The sequence below is a fragment of the Gekko japonicus genome, unplaced genomic scaffold (assembly GCF_001447785.1).
Source record: "Gekko japonicus isolate JY-2015 unplaced genomic scaffold, Gekko_japonicus_V1.1 scaffold3233, whole genome shotgun sequence".
Lineage (NCBI taxonomy): Eukaryota > Metazoa > Chordata > Lepidosauria > Squamata > Gekkonidae > Gekko > Gekko japonicus.
Window position 1 is genome coordinate 95,995 of NW_015173235.1, and position 15,767 is coordinate 111,761.

The following is a 15,767-nucleotide window of genomic DNA, read 5'->3' on the forward strand; positions in this document are numbered from 1 at the left end:
AAAGCATCAAACAGATGCGCATGGGATTCAATTTTAACCATAAGCCATTATTCTGGTTGCAGTCATCAAATAGTTAAATTAATCCAAGATAACTGCATTAAGAAAACTACTTAAACCAAACAAGTGTGAACTGCAACATTCATACTAATAGATAGGCAGAGTGATTTTGAAATTCACATTAAAAATAAAATACAAATTCCAGAACATTAAAGGTATTTAACCACATACCTCCTATAAGCAAAATGTTTTGATGACTTTGGTAACTGAGGCTGTTGGTTTTTCCCCCCAAAACTGTGAATACCACTTCAGTAATAAACAGCTGTTTTCAGCAAGGCAACTAAACAGTATTTAAACATCAGGTTGTGCATAAAGTCTTTGTATTGTGAAACGCAATGTTCAGTACATTTCTGGATAAAGTTTTTGAATTCTATTTGATAAAAGTGCATAGGAGTGGAATACTGCCTGAGAAATAAATGTCTGCTCACAGTAATCAGATCTTTGTTAGTTTTATCATCTGTGTTAGTCTTCAGTCAGTACTATGAAAACATATTCTTTCTGGAACCCTCCTATATACCATTCTGAAAAGGTCTCATACTGTTTTTCCTTCTTGATGTCGTTCCTCTTCTTCATCTGCTTCCTCAATAACTTGAATTTCATCTGTATTGCCCAACAATGTGTTCTCTGACTGTTTACTCTCTTCAGATTTATTTAGCTCTTCTTCTTCAGTCATTTTCTTCCATACTTTGTGATTTTCATTCAAATGGTACATTAGCTGACAGAACATTTGCTGTCTATTTTTTCTTTGTGGCTCTGAAAAAAGGGAAGTGGAATATCAACTTTTAAAACCTAGTCCCAAATAAGCAATTTCTCTGTTTCATGATGTGGTAAAATAATGTTCTGCACAAAACAAGTATTAGTTTTTTATTGCAATCCAAACACCCACCACTGTACTACTACTAAATCCACCTGAATGAGACTATGAATATTCTTTCAATTGTAATTTTAGTTGTTTAAGTGGGAACCAGGAGGGCAGGCTGAGAAAAGGGAGGAATAGCCAATAAATTTGAACTTAAAAATGACGAGCCTTCTGGTAAAGCTGGAATGAGAAAAATGGGGTTGCACTTACCTGTAACAGTTGTTCATTGAGTGGCCTTCTGTGCAGGCACACGTGGGGGACTGCAAGATTGCATGTCTGCCATGGAGGAGGGCTTCCAAGCTATTAAAGAAGTTTCTAGGCTCTAGGAGTGCTCCCCCTCCCCTCTGTCTGCAGAGATCCCTTTCTTGCCCAAAGGGCCAAGTGACAGGTGGGGCGAGCACTCCTCCCTCAGTTCCCTTCGCTGCCATGAAGAGACCTTTGCTTCGTCAGCAGCCCACAGCAGGGAAAGGGGTGCAACCCCATTTTCATCATCGTGGCTTCTGTCCCACATGGGAGAATAGCAAGCTCACTTACCAGAGGAGGAGGGTGTGGGCTGACCAGTGAAACACTGCCTTTCCTACTTCAGCTTCGTCTCTGGAGTCCACAACCATCAAATAGTGCTTGACAAATGTCGAAGGAGTGGACCATGTTGCTACTTTGCAAATATCCTCCAGATCAAGTCTGGCTTGGAATGCTGCTGAAGCCTGTGCATTTGTGGAGTGAGCTTTCAGAGGAATGGGGCAAGACACCTTAGCTTCAGCATAAGCTGTTCAAATTGCTGAAACCTCCCATCTAGGGAGAGACTGTGCCAATGTGGCTGTCCCTTTATTTGATCCCCTGAAATACGTTTCTGTCTTTTCTGAATTCCTGTGACCTTTTAAATTAAAAAGGAGTGCCCTCCTCACATCTAAAGTGTGTTAATGTTTGTTCTAACGGTGACGTCAGGGACAAGAACGACGCTGGAAGGTTGATGTCTTGGTTAAGATGAAACTGTGACACCACCTTGGGGAGAAACTCTATACTGGGTCTGAGGACTACTTTGTCTGAGTGGAGTTTGATAAAGGAAGGATCACAGTGAAGTCCCTGTAGTTCTCTCATCTTTCTAGCAGATGTGACTGCCACTAAGCAGGAGGACTTGCATGAAATAAAGGACAAATCAGAACTGGCTATAGGTTCAAATTGTTTATACATTTATTTTGATAGAACTAGTGACAAACTCCATTAGGGAACCAGGGGTACAACAGGTGGAAACATGTTAAGGAAACCTTTAAGGATTATTATTTTTTTGATTCAGAGGCAGAAAAAACTGGTCGCTCTCTAATTGGGTCATGGTAAGCAGAGATGGCGGCTAGGTGAACTTTTATGGACGGGGTAGCTAAGCCACCTTCTTTTAGTTCCAAGAGATAGTAAAAAACCCTGCTAGAACTGCAGGATTGTGGGTTGAACCCTTGCCTGTTCCCCACACAACACGAATATTTTCCATTTGTACTCATAGGGCCTCATCATGGGTTTATGAGAGGCTGTTAAGACTTGCTCTACCTTTTTTGAAAAGTTCCCTACTGCAGGATTTGCCAAGCAGCTAGGTGCGACAAAATGTGAGAGCAAATCTGATAGCCCTCAACTCTAACAAATTGATATGCAGGGTGGACTCTTTCCTAGTCCCTAACCCCTTTCTTCTTACTCCCTGACAATGAGCTCCCCACCCAGTGAGGGAAGCGTCCGTAAACAAATGCACATCATGAGATTGCACTTCTAGAGGGATTCCTCTGAGGAGGTTGTCGGATCATAAAATGGCTCTCAGGACGGATAATTTCTTCCACTGGAGTCAAAGTTCCTTATGAACCAGTTTTGTAATAGCCTCATATGTAAACGTGCATATGGGACCACCACAGTAGTTGAAGCCATTATAGCCCAGAGGTTTCTGAATGCATCTGGCTGGCTGAAATCTGTTGGATAAGAACTTCCGTACAAGGGCCATCATAGTTTTGGCCCTTGGAAGGGGCAAGTATGCCTTTCTTTCTATGGCATTCAGAGATGCCCCAATAAAGCCAATAGATTGGACAGGAGTCAGGTAGGAATTCTCCTAATTTACCAGAAAACCTAGGAACTGGATTGTGCTTAGGGCAAGCCTTAAACATGAAGTCAGTTTATCTGCGGAGACATCTACATAGAGCCAATCATTGAGATAAGGAGATACTGTACAGCCTCTTAACCTTAAATAGGCAATGACTTCTGCAATGCATTTTGTAACTACACTAGGTGCTTTGGCTAGGCCAAATGGGAGCACCATATATTCGTAGGCAGCCCTTGACAAACAAAATCTTAACTATTTTCTGCAGACTTTGTGAAGGGAGACATGGGAATAGGCATCTTTCAGGTCTAGTGTAGTGAACCAGACATTTGGACCCATGAGGGACATCGTGAATGAATAACATTCTGAACTTTGACAAATGCAAATGTTTATTCAGAGATCTTAGGTCAGAGTGTGTCAGCCTGGTATGGGAAGCCGAGGAGAGTGTGGTGATTTGACTGGTGTACCGACCGTCCAACGCACCAGCCAATAGTCTGCCGTCCCTGCTAGAGGCCGTATCAGGCTGGGCCTTGGAACACCCTAGGCTGTTAGTCTTGGGTGATTTCAATGTCCATGCTGATGATGCGACCTCTATGCAGGCAGTGGACCTAGTGTCATCCACAGCAGCCCTGGGACTCTCCCAACTGGTAACAGCCCCCACTCACCAGGCTGGACACATGCTCGAATTGGTCTTTGCACAGGAGTTACAGTGGACCGGATCACTGCTTCGGCAGTGCCACTTCGCCTTGAAGGCCCAGCTAAATATTCCATTCTGACCCTGTTTGGGCGGCGAGCTGATTTGGGCTCGCCTGTGGAGCCAAATGGACCCAGTGCGGTTTCGGGAGGCTTTGCGGGATCCTAAGCCCCCTGGCGTCTCATTAGATGAGCTTGTAGAGGATTGGCATGGCTGACTCTCGACAGCCATCGATGAGATTGCTCCCTGGCGCCCTCTGCACCCCCGGACCAGGCCCATTCCATGGTTTACCCAGGAGCTGTGGCTGATGAAATGGGGGCTGAGACGGCTAGAGAGGCAGTGGCGGTGGGTTATAGGATCAGACGGTTGAGGTTCTGAAGCATGAAACTCTAACCCCAGGGATTTTGCCATTCGGACTAGCTGCTTGGAATACATCTTGAGGTCCTCCGTGAGCAATGAAGCCAAAAGTTCACCAACTGTGTCATCAGAAGATTGTACTGACGTGCTCTCGCAACCCACTTCTGACATCTGGTGAAGATCATCTTTGGAATCTGACTCGTGATGGGAGGTCCCTTCCCCAGCCTGACATCAAGAACAGTGGTCTCCTTTGGATGCAGTGGACTTTGGAAGTTGCCAGGGATATGGACCTCATGAAGGTGCCCACTGAGGTGGCATCATGAATGGGAATGGGCCGCACAGATTCTGTTGAGATGGCCATTGCATTGGTGGTTGCTGATCAAGCTGCCTTCTTTCCGATGGCGACAATTCAAAGACTTCATCTGCTGACAACTCTGGAGATTGAACAGCCCATCTCAATGGTAAAGGTGTTTTCAGATATGAAGACGGGTCAATCTCGACTCTTGATGGCGAGCTCTGGTATCGAGGGGACCTTGACCTAAAAATCATCGGTGTCGACATTTGACTCCAAGGGGATTCAGCTTGTTGGTGCCAAGACAGGGAGGATTGTTAGTTCCAGGAGGATGGTGAGGCTTGGCCCCATGGGGACTGAGACCATTGGTCTCAAGGTGAGTCTGAACGCATTAACGTGATGGCAATCCAGCTGGACTGTGGTGGAAACAGTACACCTTTTTCTTAGTTTTCTTTGGAGGTGGTTCTGAAGCTGATATGACAACGACAGGTTGGGCTTGCACCTCCGATGTCAAGGGTGTTGGTGCCAAAGTTACTGAATGGGGCCTCACTCCATTATCAAATTGGGGCCACTTTCCCTCATGGTGGTTTGGAGCACCCAAGGTTTTCTCCCATAAAGCAGCTTTTGGTCTTGCCGCTCTGCCCTCTTGGGTTTTAGGAGTAAGTTGATAGCATGCTGGACAAGTAGTTGGGTCACGCCCTCTCCCAGACAGAAGATATGATCTATGACCATCATTCTGGGGCATTTTCGCTCCACAGTCCTCACACCTCCCCCCCCAGATTTTATTATTTTATTGAAGACAAAGACAAAATACAGATTCTCACCACAGCTTGCTTAGCAAAACATCAGAAGTCATGAAGGCATATAGTCCATAGCCATAAGATAAAATCCAATAGTGAAAATCTGTACTTTCCAATAAGCCACACTAACAAGAGTAGTTTATAATAATATCAATGAATAAATGTTCTATATGAGTTTGTGAGTTGGTTGTCTGAGTAACAAATTGCTTGGGGCTGTGTTCAACATAGGGTGTCTCAACAGAAAGCAGAACAAAGGGTATGTTAGAAATGAAGCCATGTGTGGTAACTCGAATTAGAGGGAATAATTTCATGTTCTGCCATGATTTGTAGCACTGGAGCCCAAATACGCACAAATGTGTTGTAGACTTTACTGGAGCCAGAATGTGTTTGGTCCATGAATTTGGAAATCTTGTGCATTATAAATTAATCCCATATCTTGTTATGCCAGGCAGTCAAGGTTGGAGGCATGGAGTACTTCCAAGCTGTCATAATTGTTAATTTAGCAGCAGCAAGCAGAACAGAGTTAAGGTCTTTGTCTGTATCTCCCCAAGCAGAGGAATCCCACAGTTTAAAAGTAAACGTTCTGGAACCATCCGAAGTGACTGTGAAGTAATTTTGTTGATCTGAGACATAATTTCACTCCAAAATTGTTGAATGACTGGGCATTCCCACCAACAGTGGAAATATGTGCTGTGGAGCCACATTTTTTCCAACAGAGGGGGCTGTATCATGGGTTCATTTTATTCAGCTTTTTTGGTGTTGATAAATTTGAAAAATTGCGTGCAAATGTTAAAGACCCTAGATTTGTTCACAGGAGAGTTCCAGATGGTGAGCCAGAGAGATTGCTGTGGATCAGTTTGAAGATTGTCCTTCCACAAAACTTGGCAGGGTAAAGTGTGTTTACTGTCCACTGTCAGCAATATCTTGCATATTTTGGAGAACAGCTCCTTCATTGAGACATGGTAAGTGTTGAGGAGAGTCTCAAAATCTGTTTTCGGTCTCTCAAAAGTGCCAGATTTGGCCAGAAATTCTATCATGTTTTTTAATTGTAGGTAACGGTACCAAGGGATTGGTTTCCCTAGCAGTCCTTCCAAGTCTATTTTGTCCCTCATTTTGCCATGTTTTACTAGGTCTAGGGGATGTGAGAAGCCAACTGAGACCCAGTCCTTAAAAACTCCTGGTTTCATACCTGGAGGGAAACAGGGTTGATTTGTAAATGTTGTAAACTGTGACATAACCGGGGCAAGATGTGTCTTCCTACCATCTCAAGCTTTGAGTGTAGCGGCTAAAAAGTTGCTGTTTCGCAGGTGTGCAGGGTGGCGCGAAGGAGGCAGCCAGAATACTTCCTGCAAGCGGGTTGGAGAAACTGAGGTCTGTTCCATCTGCATCCAGCTTGTTACAGGGTCCACGTATAGTATCCGGACAACATTGCAGCCTGATCATAGGAACGCAAGAAAGGCAAATATAGACCTCCTATTGAGGCAGGTCTGCTTAATACTTGATTTACTCGAGACTTCTTGAAAGCCCAGAAAAAATCAGTTTGTGTCGCAAGCAGCGGCTAGGAAGGTTCACTACTGACTGCCACCACTCTGGTATGGGTCTCCTTGGGAGGGCCCAGAGCACCTACCCTACCACTTTTTTACAGGACTTTTACAATAGGTTTCCCTTGTACGTGACCAAATGAGGTGTGAGGACCCAGGCAGAGCAACAGCAAGTTTTATTAGGAGATTTAACAACAATTTTAGATCAATAACAAGTAGGAAAAATGAGCAAAGACAGGTAAATCAGCAAAAGCATAAATCCTAATGCGTCTGTCTACACAGTCCTAGCCTTCCCTAGGTACCTGTTCACAGTAACTCACCTCTTTTGGATGAGGGATCCCTCTGTCTGCATCAGCTTCCACCAGCCCTGCTCCCTGAGAAAGAACACCTTCCCACTCTAAGTAAGGCCTTTTATCTCCTCTTCCCAGGCACCGCCCTCTGCTCCCCTACTGATGTAGTCATCCTTCCAAAATCTCCTTTTACCCAGTCACAGGATCCAGAGAGAACCTGGGAAATGTAGGCCCTAATGACTACTCCAATTCAGGCTTCCCTGGAGCCACTAGGCCCAGGGTCACGACAGTGTGCACTGCCATTTGTTGAAAATTACATCTGGGATGAAAATGGGAAGGGCTCTAAAAAGAAAGAGGAATCAAGGAAAGACAAAACTTCTTTATGAGATGAAGATGGCCCGATAATGTAAACTGTAAGGCGTTCCAGTCCTTAAGACGTAGTTGGATATCTTGGTGTAGGTGGTCATAATTATAAGACATCAAGTTTTTAAAATCTGGGGTGTTTGCACCATCTAAAAGGGAATTCTTGTTTGAGGATGGTTTGTATTTCCAGAGATAAAGAGATCGGGTACAGCTCCGATTTCGAGGTGGAAAGAATCTCTTGGATAGTCGGGAGAGAACATAATGGTTTTGTTACACAGAGTGTTAGGTTATACAGATTCACCGTATGTTCCTGTTTTCCAATAGTGAACCCTGAAAAGTTTTCATTTTGCTGAAGTTCCTCTGCTTGAGGTTCTATGGCTAGTGCAAAGATTAGTGAGGAGAGAGGACATCCTTGCCTGGTACCTTGTAGGGCAGAAATTATGAGAATTGTGACTGTTGACCAGTACTCTAGATTTTGGTTGTAAGTAAATTGATTGTAGAGCCCTTAGGAAAGTAGTTCCAAATCCCATCTTCTGTAGTAGTATAAACATGAATCCTCACACTTTTTGAAAAGAGCCATCCTACCGATTTTGTAGGTAAGATTTTTTGAACTTGTCTTTGAGGCCCCCCGAAGCAGGTGTATTGAAAGCACGTCCTCTCCTCATAGCGGCAAGAAGAGAACTGAGGGAGAAGTGCTTGCCCCACCTCTGTCATTTGACCCTTTGGGTGGGAAAGGGATCTCTGCAGACAGAGAGGAGGGGGAGCAACTAAAGCTTGGAAGTCCTTCTCTGCAGCAGGCCTGCAATCTTGCAGTCCCCCATGTAAGACTGCACAGAAGCTATGACAATGAATAGAGATAGAAACAACCATTGGTAGCAGGGGAAGAGGATCAAATATTTTCATAGAAATATTTGGTACAATAAACAACCTCCAAACATACTCATAATACTGAGAGAAGAAAGTGTTGTGTAGTGCAAAGGGTGTTAGTATCTGGGAGACATGGGTTCAAATACCCACTTATGCCATGGAAGCTTGCTAGGTGATCTTGGGCCCGACATATTGTCTCCGCCTACCTTACTTCACAGGGTTGTTGTAAGGATAAAATGGAAGAGAGGAGAACCACGCAAGCTGCTTTAAGTCCCCATTGGGAAGAAAGGAGGGATACAAATGAAATAAACAAATATCATACAAGAAGCTGAATTTAAATCTAGTTCAAAGAAATATTTAGTCTTACTTGTGCCAATATCGTCCATTTCATCATATTCACTATCTAATTCTTCTATATCATAATCTTCAGAGCTTTCCATGTTATCTTCTTTTTTGTCAATCCACTGGCCTGGGAGCAAGCCAGCTGCATCATAAGAATTACATAAGGGACCAACAATGTGAGTAATAAAAGATTCTTGCAATTTTGCCAGTTGAGGAGAATGGCGGTCCATAAAAGGGCTAATAGGTAGCCCTAAACTTGCTTCTTCATCTCCCTGTAGAACACACAAAAAAGTCTTTATATCTGCTAACATAATTTAGTAAATAGAACAAGTGTGTCTATAAAGTGTAAACAGATTTCTTGTAAATAAGAGAAAAGTTTAAGACAAGCCTAATACTACTTCAGAGAGAACGATATGGTTATAACAGTGCTGCATGTTCCACACAGGACTAGTACTTACTAGTATTCAGAAACCATGAAATACAAACTAAGATTTCCCTCTTGCTCTGTGTGGATTAGAAGTATCATGATTTTCTATTAATCCTCTAACAAATTACTTTATCAGGTCAAACATCGAGCCACAGCAAGACATTCAGGGAGACCGAAAATGAGGGCAGTCCATTTAACAAATTTAATATCTACATTTATTCATTAGCATTAAGAAAATTCTGGAAGGAACAAACATTAGACCACAGCAACAAAGTTAGACCACAGCAACAGATGTTATAGTCTGCTCTGGCTGTAAAAATATTCATAATGAAAATGTTTACCAGGATATAGTCTCTCTAAAAAAAATTCTTTTCCCACTAGTATGCAATATATGGAGTTGTATCCTAGCTAACAGCGGTACTTTCCACTGGTGCAAGGAGACATCCTGTATCACAAGAAGACCTTCCACCAGTATTTCGTTCAATGTAATTCCCATAGAAGAGCCTGTTGTGTCAGAGGAAAGTGCCTTACATCGAAGGCGCATGTTGTTTGGATCTTTTGTATAATGAATATATACTATTGTATAGTACATACCAACAATGATGCTCCTCCTTTTGCAGTCTGAGTGACATTATGCCATTCCCTATTTTCATCATCTTTGTTTGGCAGGAAAAGAACCCATGTTTAACAACATACCAAAATACCTGGAAGAATACTGGGCTGGATCTCACGGATACGCTTGCACAAAAAGGGGGGATTTTGTTTGTCCCTTCTCGCTGCAGCTACATTTGCTGCATGGTGTTTTGTTCATAACAGTCACCTGAACCCTAGGCAGTGGGTTAATGGATTATAAAACGGGCTTCCAAGAAGAGGGAAAGAGGGGGAACTCCTCTTTCATAAGCTCCTTGTGTTCTCACATCCATGGAATATAGCCATGCATGACAAACCCCTGATGCTTCGCCACTCCCAGGCAGATTTTCTCGCCAAAAATATTTTTAGTTCCCTTCAGTGACTGAGCCACCCTTCAGTAGCATGTATTTCTTCTTTATTTTATAAGCCTTAAGTATCCCACCCTGTCACAGATATTAGTTTAGGCTTATGACCCAGCACAGGGACTAGGGGGAATACAGGAGCTGTCTTCTTTTAAAATACCCTCATGAAATGGCATGTGAGGCAAAACTAACTTTCAAAAACAGAATAAAAAGTTTATTAAACAAGCAGGGAAACACACACACATAACACACACACATATATATGCATACACACACACACATATATATGAGGAATCAAGGTTCAGAGATGCTGAGAGTAAACTTTCTAATTTGTACAGATTTGAATTCTTAGAACATACAAGCGAGTGTTATTGTGGCTTATTTTCAGAGTTTCAAGATCTTTACAATGAGAAGTGTTTTGCTTAGTATATTTTAGCACTAATGCAGATTCTTAATACTGTTTTCTGGAGAATAGCATTTGCTTATAGTTTCTAGATTTCTCCCATCAGTTCTAAGTCTTCCCTTTAGATATTACAGCTTTTCACTAATTCCTGAGGCATCTAAGCTTCTCCCCTTAATCACAGACCAGGGTTCTATTCCCAACCCCTTTCACTGGCAGGAAGTTATTCTCCTTGTCCCTAAGAAGCAATAGCTCAGTTTCCTGTTTGGCTTGTATGGGAGTTATCTCTAACTACCCAGACCTTCTGCCAAATCCTTATCCAGTATCTGTTGTCTGTATAAAGTGGTGTTGTAGCTTTCTTGACTGAGAATCTGAATTCTCCCTCAGCTTAGTTTTAATATACCTTTGACAATGCAGTCCCCTTTCTTCTTCCTATAGAAGTACTTTTCTGACAATTCCCTGACAGAAATCACTGACTCAAAGTCTCTGCCCTCAGAAGCCAAATCCTCTGGCTACTGAGCTAGATGTTAGATTTCAGACTAAGACCAAAAAGCGAATGGATCCCCCCAGATCAGCTGGTTTTCCCCCTCTCTAAGCAGATGCTGGCCAATCAGAGAGCAAGTAGAGCAATCGCATAAGCTCTTCTCTCCAAGGAAGATTAACTCATAATCTCTCTGACTCTCTCACCCAAGCAGCATTTTAAAACCTGCTTTGTCTTGCAATTCTGTCACACCATGATCTTCTGAAAGATTCATGTAACTATGGAGGCACAGTGGGCCTGAAGCAATAGCCTTGCCTTTCATGAAATGACTGGTTTCTTTATAGAGGCTCTTTTAAAAGCTGATTTCCCAAGCCTACCTGTTCATAAAATTCATTAACAATGCCTTCTGTCCATTTCAAGTGCAAATCTCTTGCTTTTGCTGGGCCATTGATATCTGCCAGTTTGATGCACATCTGACACACTAACAGGCGATCACTTTCATTGTTCCACTCAATACCATGATTGTTTACATCACTGACCTGTTTGAAGGGAAAAATAGTTCTGAATATTCTGGTGCATTCTATGTATAGTAGACTTGGGGCTCATTGCAGTAATTGTTTTTCAAATAGTAGTCCTTAAATGCATTTATTACCTATTCCCTTAAAGACTAACAACATTTATTTCAATATAAACTGTCATGTGTGAGGAAGTGACATCTGACACAAAAGCTCATATTGAAACAAATATTGGTCTATAAGGTGCCACTGGACTTTTGTTTTATTTTGCTATAATGGACTAACACCTTTACCCTGTTGTAATTACCTGCTTCTTAACATTAATAAACAGATTATAAAACATTTTAATCCCTATTTAGTAAAATGAAAATTTGTTTAAAATATGTCAATTTTCCTTTTCATATAATCAAAGGCTTTATCTTGGGGCTTCTGGTCCATTGGGAGCAATGGGGCATTCTAGAAATACATACAGTTGGCCCCACCTCTCTGAAAGAGCAGGTAAGCCTAAACATGTTCCATTGAAACGACTGCCTTGCCATTTTCTTCTTACTTAGCTTTAAAATTTGTACCATCAGTCAACCTATCTAATTCTCAACATAGTGGGGTATGGGAAAATGAGATCCCCTCACAACTCTGAGCCTTTAAAAGCTCTCAGGGTGGCTTACAGAACCAAAAATAATAAAATGAACAACCATAAAACTGAAAGCAATAGTATCATAATAACAGTCCACCCTACAAATACCATCTGTCAGTCACCTCTTGTGTTAGCTGCCATAATTACAAAGTGTTAACTAGAGCAGGATGATTTCAGAGAACAGAAATGCTCAAATGGGAGAAAGTATATCTTAAGCTGCTTTGGATCTGAACTATTGAGGGCTGTAAAGTAAAAAGCAGTGCTTTAAGATGTGTCTGGAGACTAAATGGGAGCCAGTGAAGTTCTCTCAGCATGGTTGTAAACGCTGCTTTCCGCATATGACAGGCATGAAAGCCTGATGAAAGGCAGTATGTTTAGAATATCAAGGAGTTCAGCCTAACCTTATCAGTGTGCTCTTTTAATATGTGTAGGGGCTTTTAAATAAAATGTGAGCACTCACACGAGATGGATTAGTACATATAAAGTAGGTTAACTAAAATTATTGCTTCTAGTAAAATAAATGTTACTTGATATCATCCAGAGAAAATGCTAATATCACAATTCTATGGATTTGGGTGCAGATATAAATTTGTGCAACAAACCTTAGCATTAAATTCAGCAAGGAAGTCAAAATGTTTTTTGAGATCTGTGGCAAGGATTGCTTCGATCACTAAAAATCGAAATCGTTTGAATTGCACATGATCCAGACAAGGCAGAAAGTTGTACTCTGGAAGAGATAAGAAAAGACTCCATGCAGAAGCAGCATGATGGTTTTCTAGAACTGATCTGTCGTTGTACAGCACAGCCTACAAGACAATTAAATACAAAAGTTTTCAAAAAAATCTCACAAAAATATGACTAAATAAAAATTTATGCCAATAAAGGTATTTGTTTGTTGACTAAATAAAAATACTTTATTTTTAGCTAAATATAAATTTCCTTTATCTAAACATTTGAATATTGGTCTGCTTAGCTAAGTATTAACTATTTAATTCAGTAACAGCTCTCTGTATTTCTCTGGCAAAGAAAGATGTTTCTCAACACCTGCTATTAGATACCCTTTCACTGAACATGTCAGGGTATGAACCTGGGACCTTACGCATACAAAACAGGTACTCTGTCACTAAGTCCATTTGTATTTTGTGAACTCTGACAGAGCCATTTTTGGCTTTAGTGAAACAGTGCATGTCTCCTTTTTGAAGTATCATGTTTTCTGAGTTAATCAATAATGGGTTGGATCCTGACTAAATTTGTCCATCTGCAAAATAAAACTTTCTGGCCTCCTCACTCCCACTGATCTCCATTAAATGCTGTTCCTGGGGGATAGGGGACCCTGAGGAATGATATGAGGGCAGTGTACAGTGGGGGAATTGGTGGACATTTTCAATTTGGTCTAGATCCAACTGTGGCCAAGGACCCTTGTCCTAGATGTGTGCTGTTTGCTCTGACTCCATCTTGGCTAAGTTTGCCTTGGCAGCCATTTTATGAGTTAGCTTTGGAGAAGGTAAGGTCAAGGCTATGCTAATAAGTGGCCAAAACCCTGGGTAGGAAACTGATTCACTGATGGGACATCTGCATGCCTACCCATTGCCACGGGGGCTTGCAAACTTGGTTACCCACCTCAGGCTATCAAGGTAATTTCATCAGCAAGTGCAAATCTTCCTGAGGGGCCAGATGGGCTTGATTACCTTTTAATGACCTTGCTTGAATGTTTCCTATCATCTTGCCTCGGGCATGGGAGAAGCCTCAACCCTGCCAGCCCTTTTATCCACCTTGCTTGGATACAAACACATTTTATAACCTTTCTGGGAAGCACCCCCCCCCCCCCGTTCAGTCACAGTGACTATCTGAGCAAGATTAGCCGCATAATAGTAGATCCTTACATTAGGGACTTGGAGCCCCCCCTTTCTGACTGGTCTACACATAGTTGAGAGTTTTATCCATGGACAAGATGGAACCTTCTGAAACCCAAGGGGCTGAGCAGCAGTCCCCCAACCCCACCTTCTGTGACCTGTCTTCAGAACCACTGCAGAATGGTGCCTCCCGATCCCAGCCCAGATAGGCAGTCCAGAAGAATACCATGACTGATGGTATCAAAAGTACTGAGAGGCCCAGGAGAATCATCATTCCCTCTATCCATCTCCCAGCACAAGTCATCCACCAGGGCAACCAAGGCTGTTTCAGATCTAAACGCAGATTGGAGGTGATCTAAATGATTTGCCTCATCCTGGAAAGCTTGGAGTTGTCCAGCTATCACCCATTCAATCTCTTTGCTCAAGAACAGAACATTTGAGACTGGTCGATAATTATTGAGATCTCCTGGGTCCAAAGTAGGCTTGTTTAGAAGTGAACCAACCAGTCAGCCAGCCCCTCCCCTCCAACTGATGATTCAAATATTTGAAATCTCAATTGTAGTTATGATGCAGAGCCCTTCCTACCTGTATACTTAGTCTATCACTGTATGAAATACATATATACATATATCAAACATGCTGAGTTTTTGTGAAATAAGAATAAGTATTTGTCAAATAACAATAAGGAAACTTTGCAAAGGAGAAAAATCCTACCTGAGGAGCATTTGTAGCTACCAGAAAAGCATTTGTACGACCAGGATGATCATAATCATGCATAGTGGCTGCTACATACAAAGCCATTAATTCTAAAGCTGGAATATTTGAGGCTAAACATCCATAACTTTCATCAACAATAATACAGCTCTTAGAGGAAATATAAGCAACTTGACTGGGTTGCCTATCTGCATCTAGGAAAAAATAAACATAAAAGATAGCATTTAATAATTATTTAGGGATAAGCAAGTATTTTCAATTTATATCCAGTAGCCACATTTTTGTGCCTAAAATTAAGTAACTAGTTTTTGAAGAACAAAAAAAGATATTACCCTTTCTGGATTTTCCTAGAGCCACGGCTTAAACTGAGCAGCAAAACAAAGAATTGTATTTCAGTTTTCATTACATTTTAAAGATAAGCTGTAAAATAGGGTTGTGCTTACCTGTAACTGTTGTGCATCAATGTCTTCTGTGGAGACACACATTGGGATTGTGCCTGTGCAGGCTGGCCACAGAACACATTTTTCTAGCATATAAGTTCCTAAAGGGGGTGTTCCTGCCCCTTCTGGAGTTGACGTGCATGGGTTTTCCTGCCCAAAGCATCACAAGCTCCGATGGCAGGCGCCCCCCTTCCTCAGTTCCTGCGGGGCTGCCACGACCTCCCACACAGCAAGAAGGAATTGTGAGAGCTCACAGAGGGGCAGGAGAGAGGGAATGTGTGTCTGCAAAGAAGACATCGATGAAAAACAGGTTGCTTACCTGTAACTGTTGATCTTCGAGTGGTCATCTGTGCATTCACACCCATGGAATCTAGTGCGCACGCGCTGGATCGATCGACATTGTAGTAAGCTCTTTAATGGATTTTCGCGCCCAGTCCCTCGGGCATGCGCAGGAACCCCACCGCGCATGCCCAGAGGGGTGGGCACGGACATCCCGCCAGTTCCTTCGAACTGCCGCAAATCAACCCCTATGGAAAATATAGAAACTGACAGCAGCGGGGAAGGAGGGTGGGTGGTGTGAATGCACAGATGACCACTCGAAGATCATCAGTTACAGGCAGAGGTCATTTCGGGGGGGAACGCGGGGGAATGCAGTTCCCCCGGGTGAGGTGCAGGGGGGCAGGGCACATGATGAAGCCCCGCCCCCTGCTTCCGGCCGCCCCGCTTCCAGCCCTCATTCAGCCAGGAGGAGGCAGGAGAAGAGGGAGGGTAAGTTGCT

General features: G+C 42.6%; 1 protein-coding gene across 1 annotated transcript in view; it reads right to left on the reverse strand.

Moving 5' to 3' along the window:
* Positions 1-371: 371 nt before the first annotated feature.
* PDE3B (phosphodiesterase 3B) overlaps positions 372-15,767 on the reverse strand; it is a 63,442-nt gene continuing 48,046 nt past the window's right edge. The window contains exons 12-16 of the mRNA XM_015422758.1: positions 14,550-14,743; positions 12,585-12,788; positions 11,211-11,372; positions 8,559-8,805; positions 372-810 (exon numbers count right to left, since the gene is read on the reverse strand). Coding sequence (XP_015278244.1) covers positions 590-810; positions 8,559-8,805; positions 11,211-11,372; positions 12,585-12,788; positions 14,550-14,743 — 1,028 coding nt within the window. The 3' untranslated portion in view covers positions 372-589. The remainder of the gene's footprint in view (positions 811-8,558; positions 8,806-11,210; positions 11,373-12,584; positions 12,789-14,549; positions 14,744-15,767) is intronic.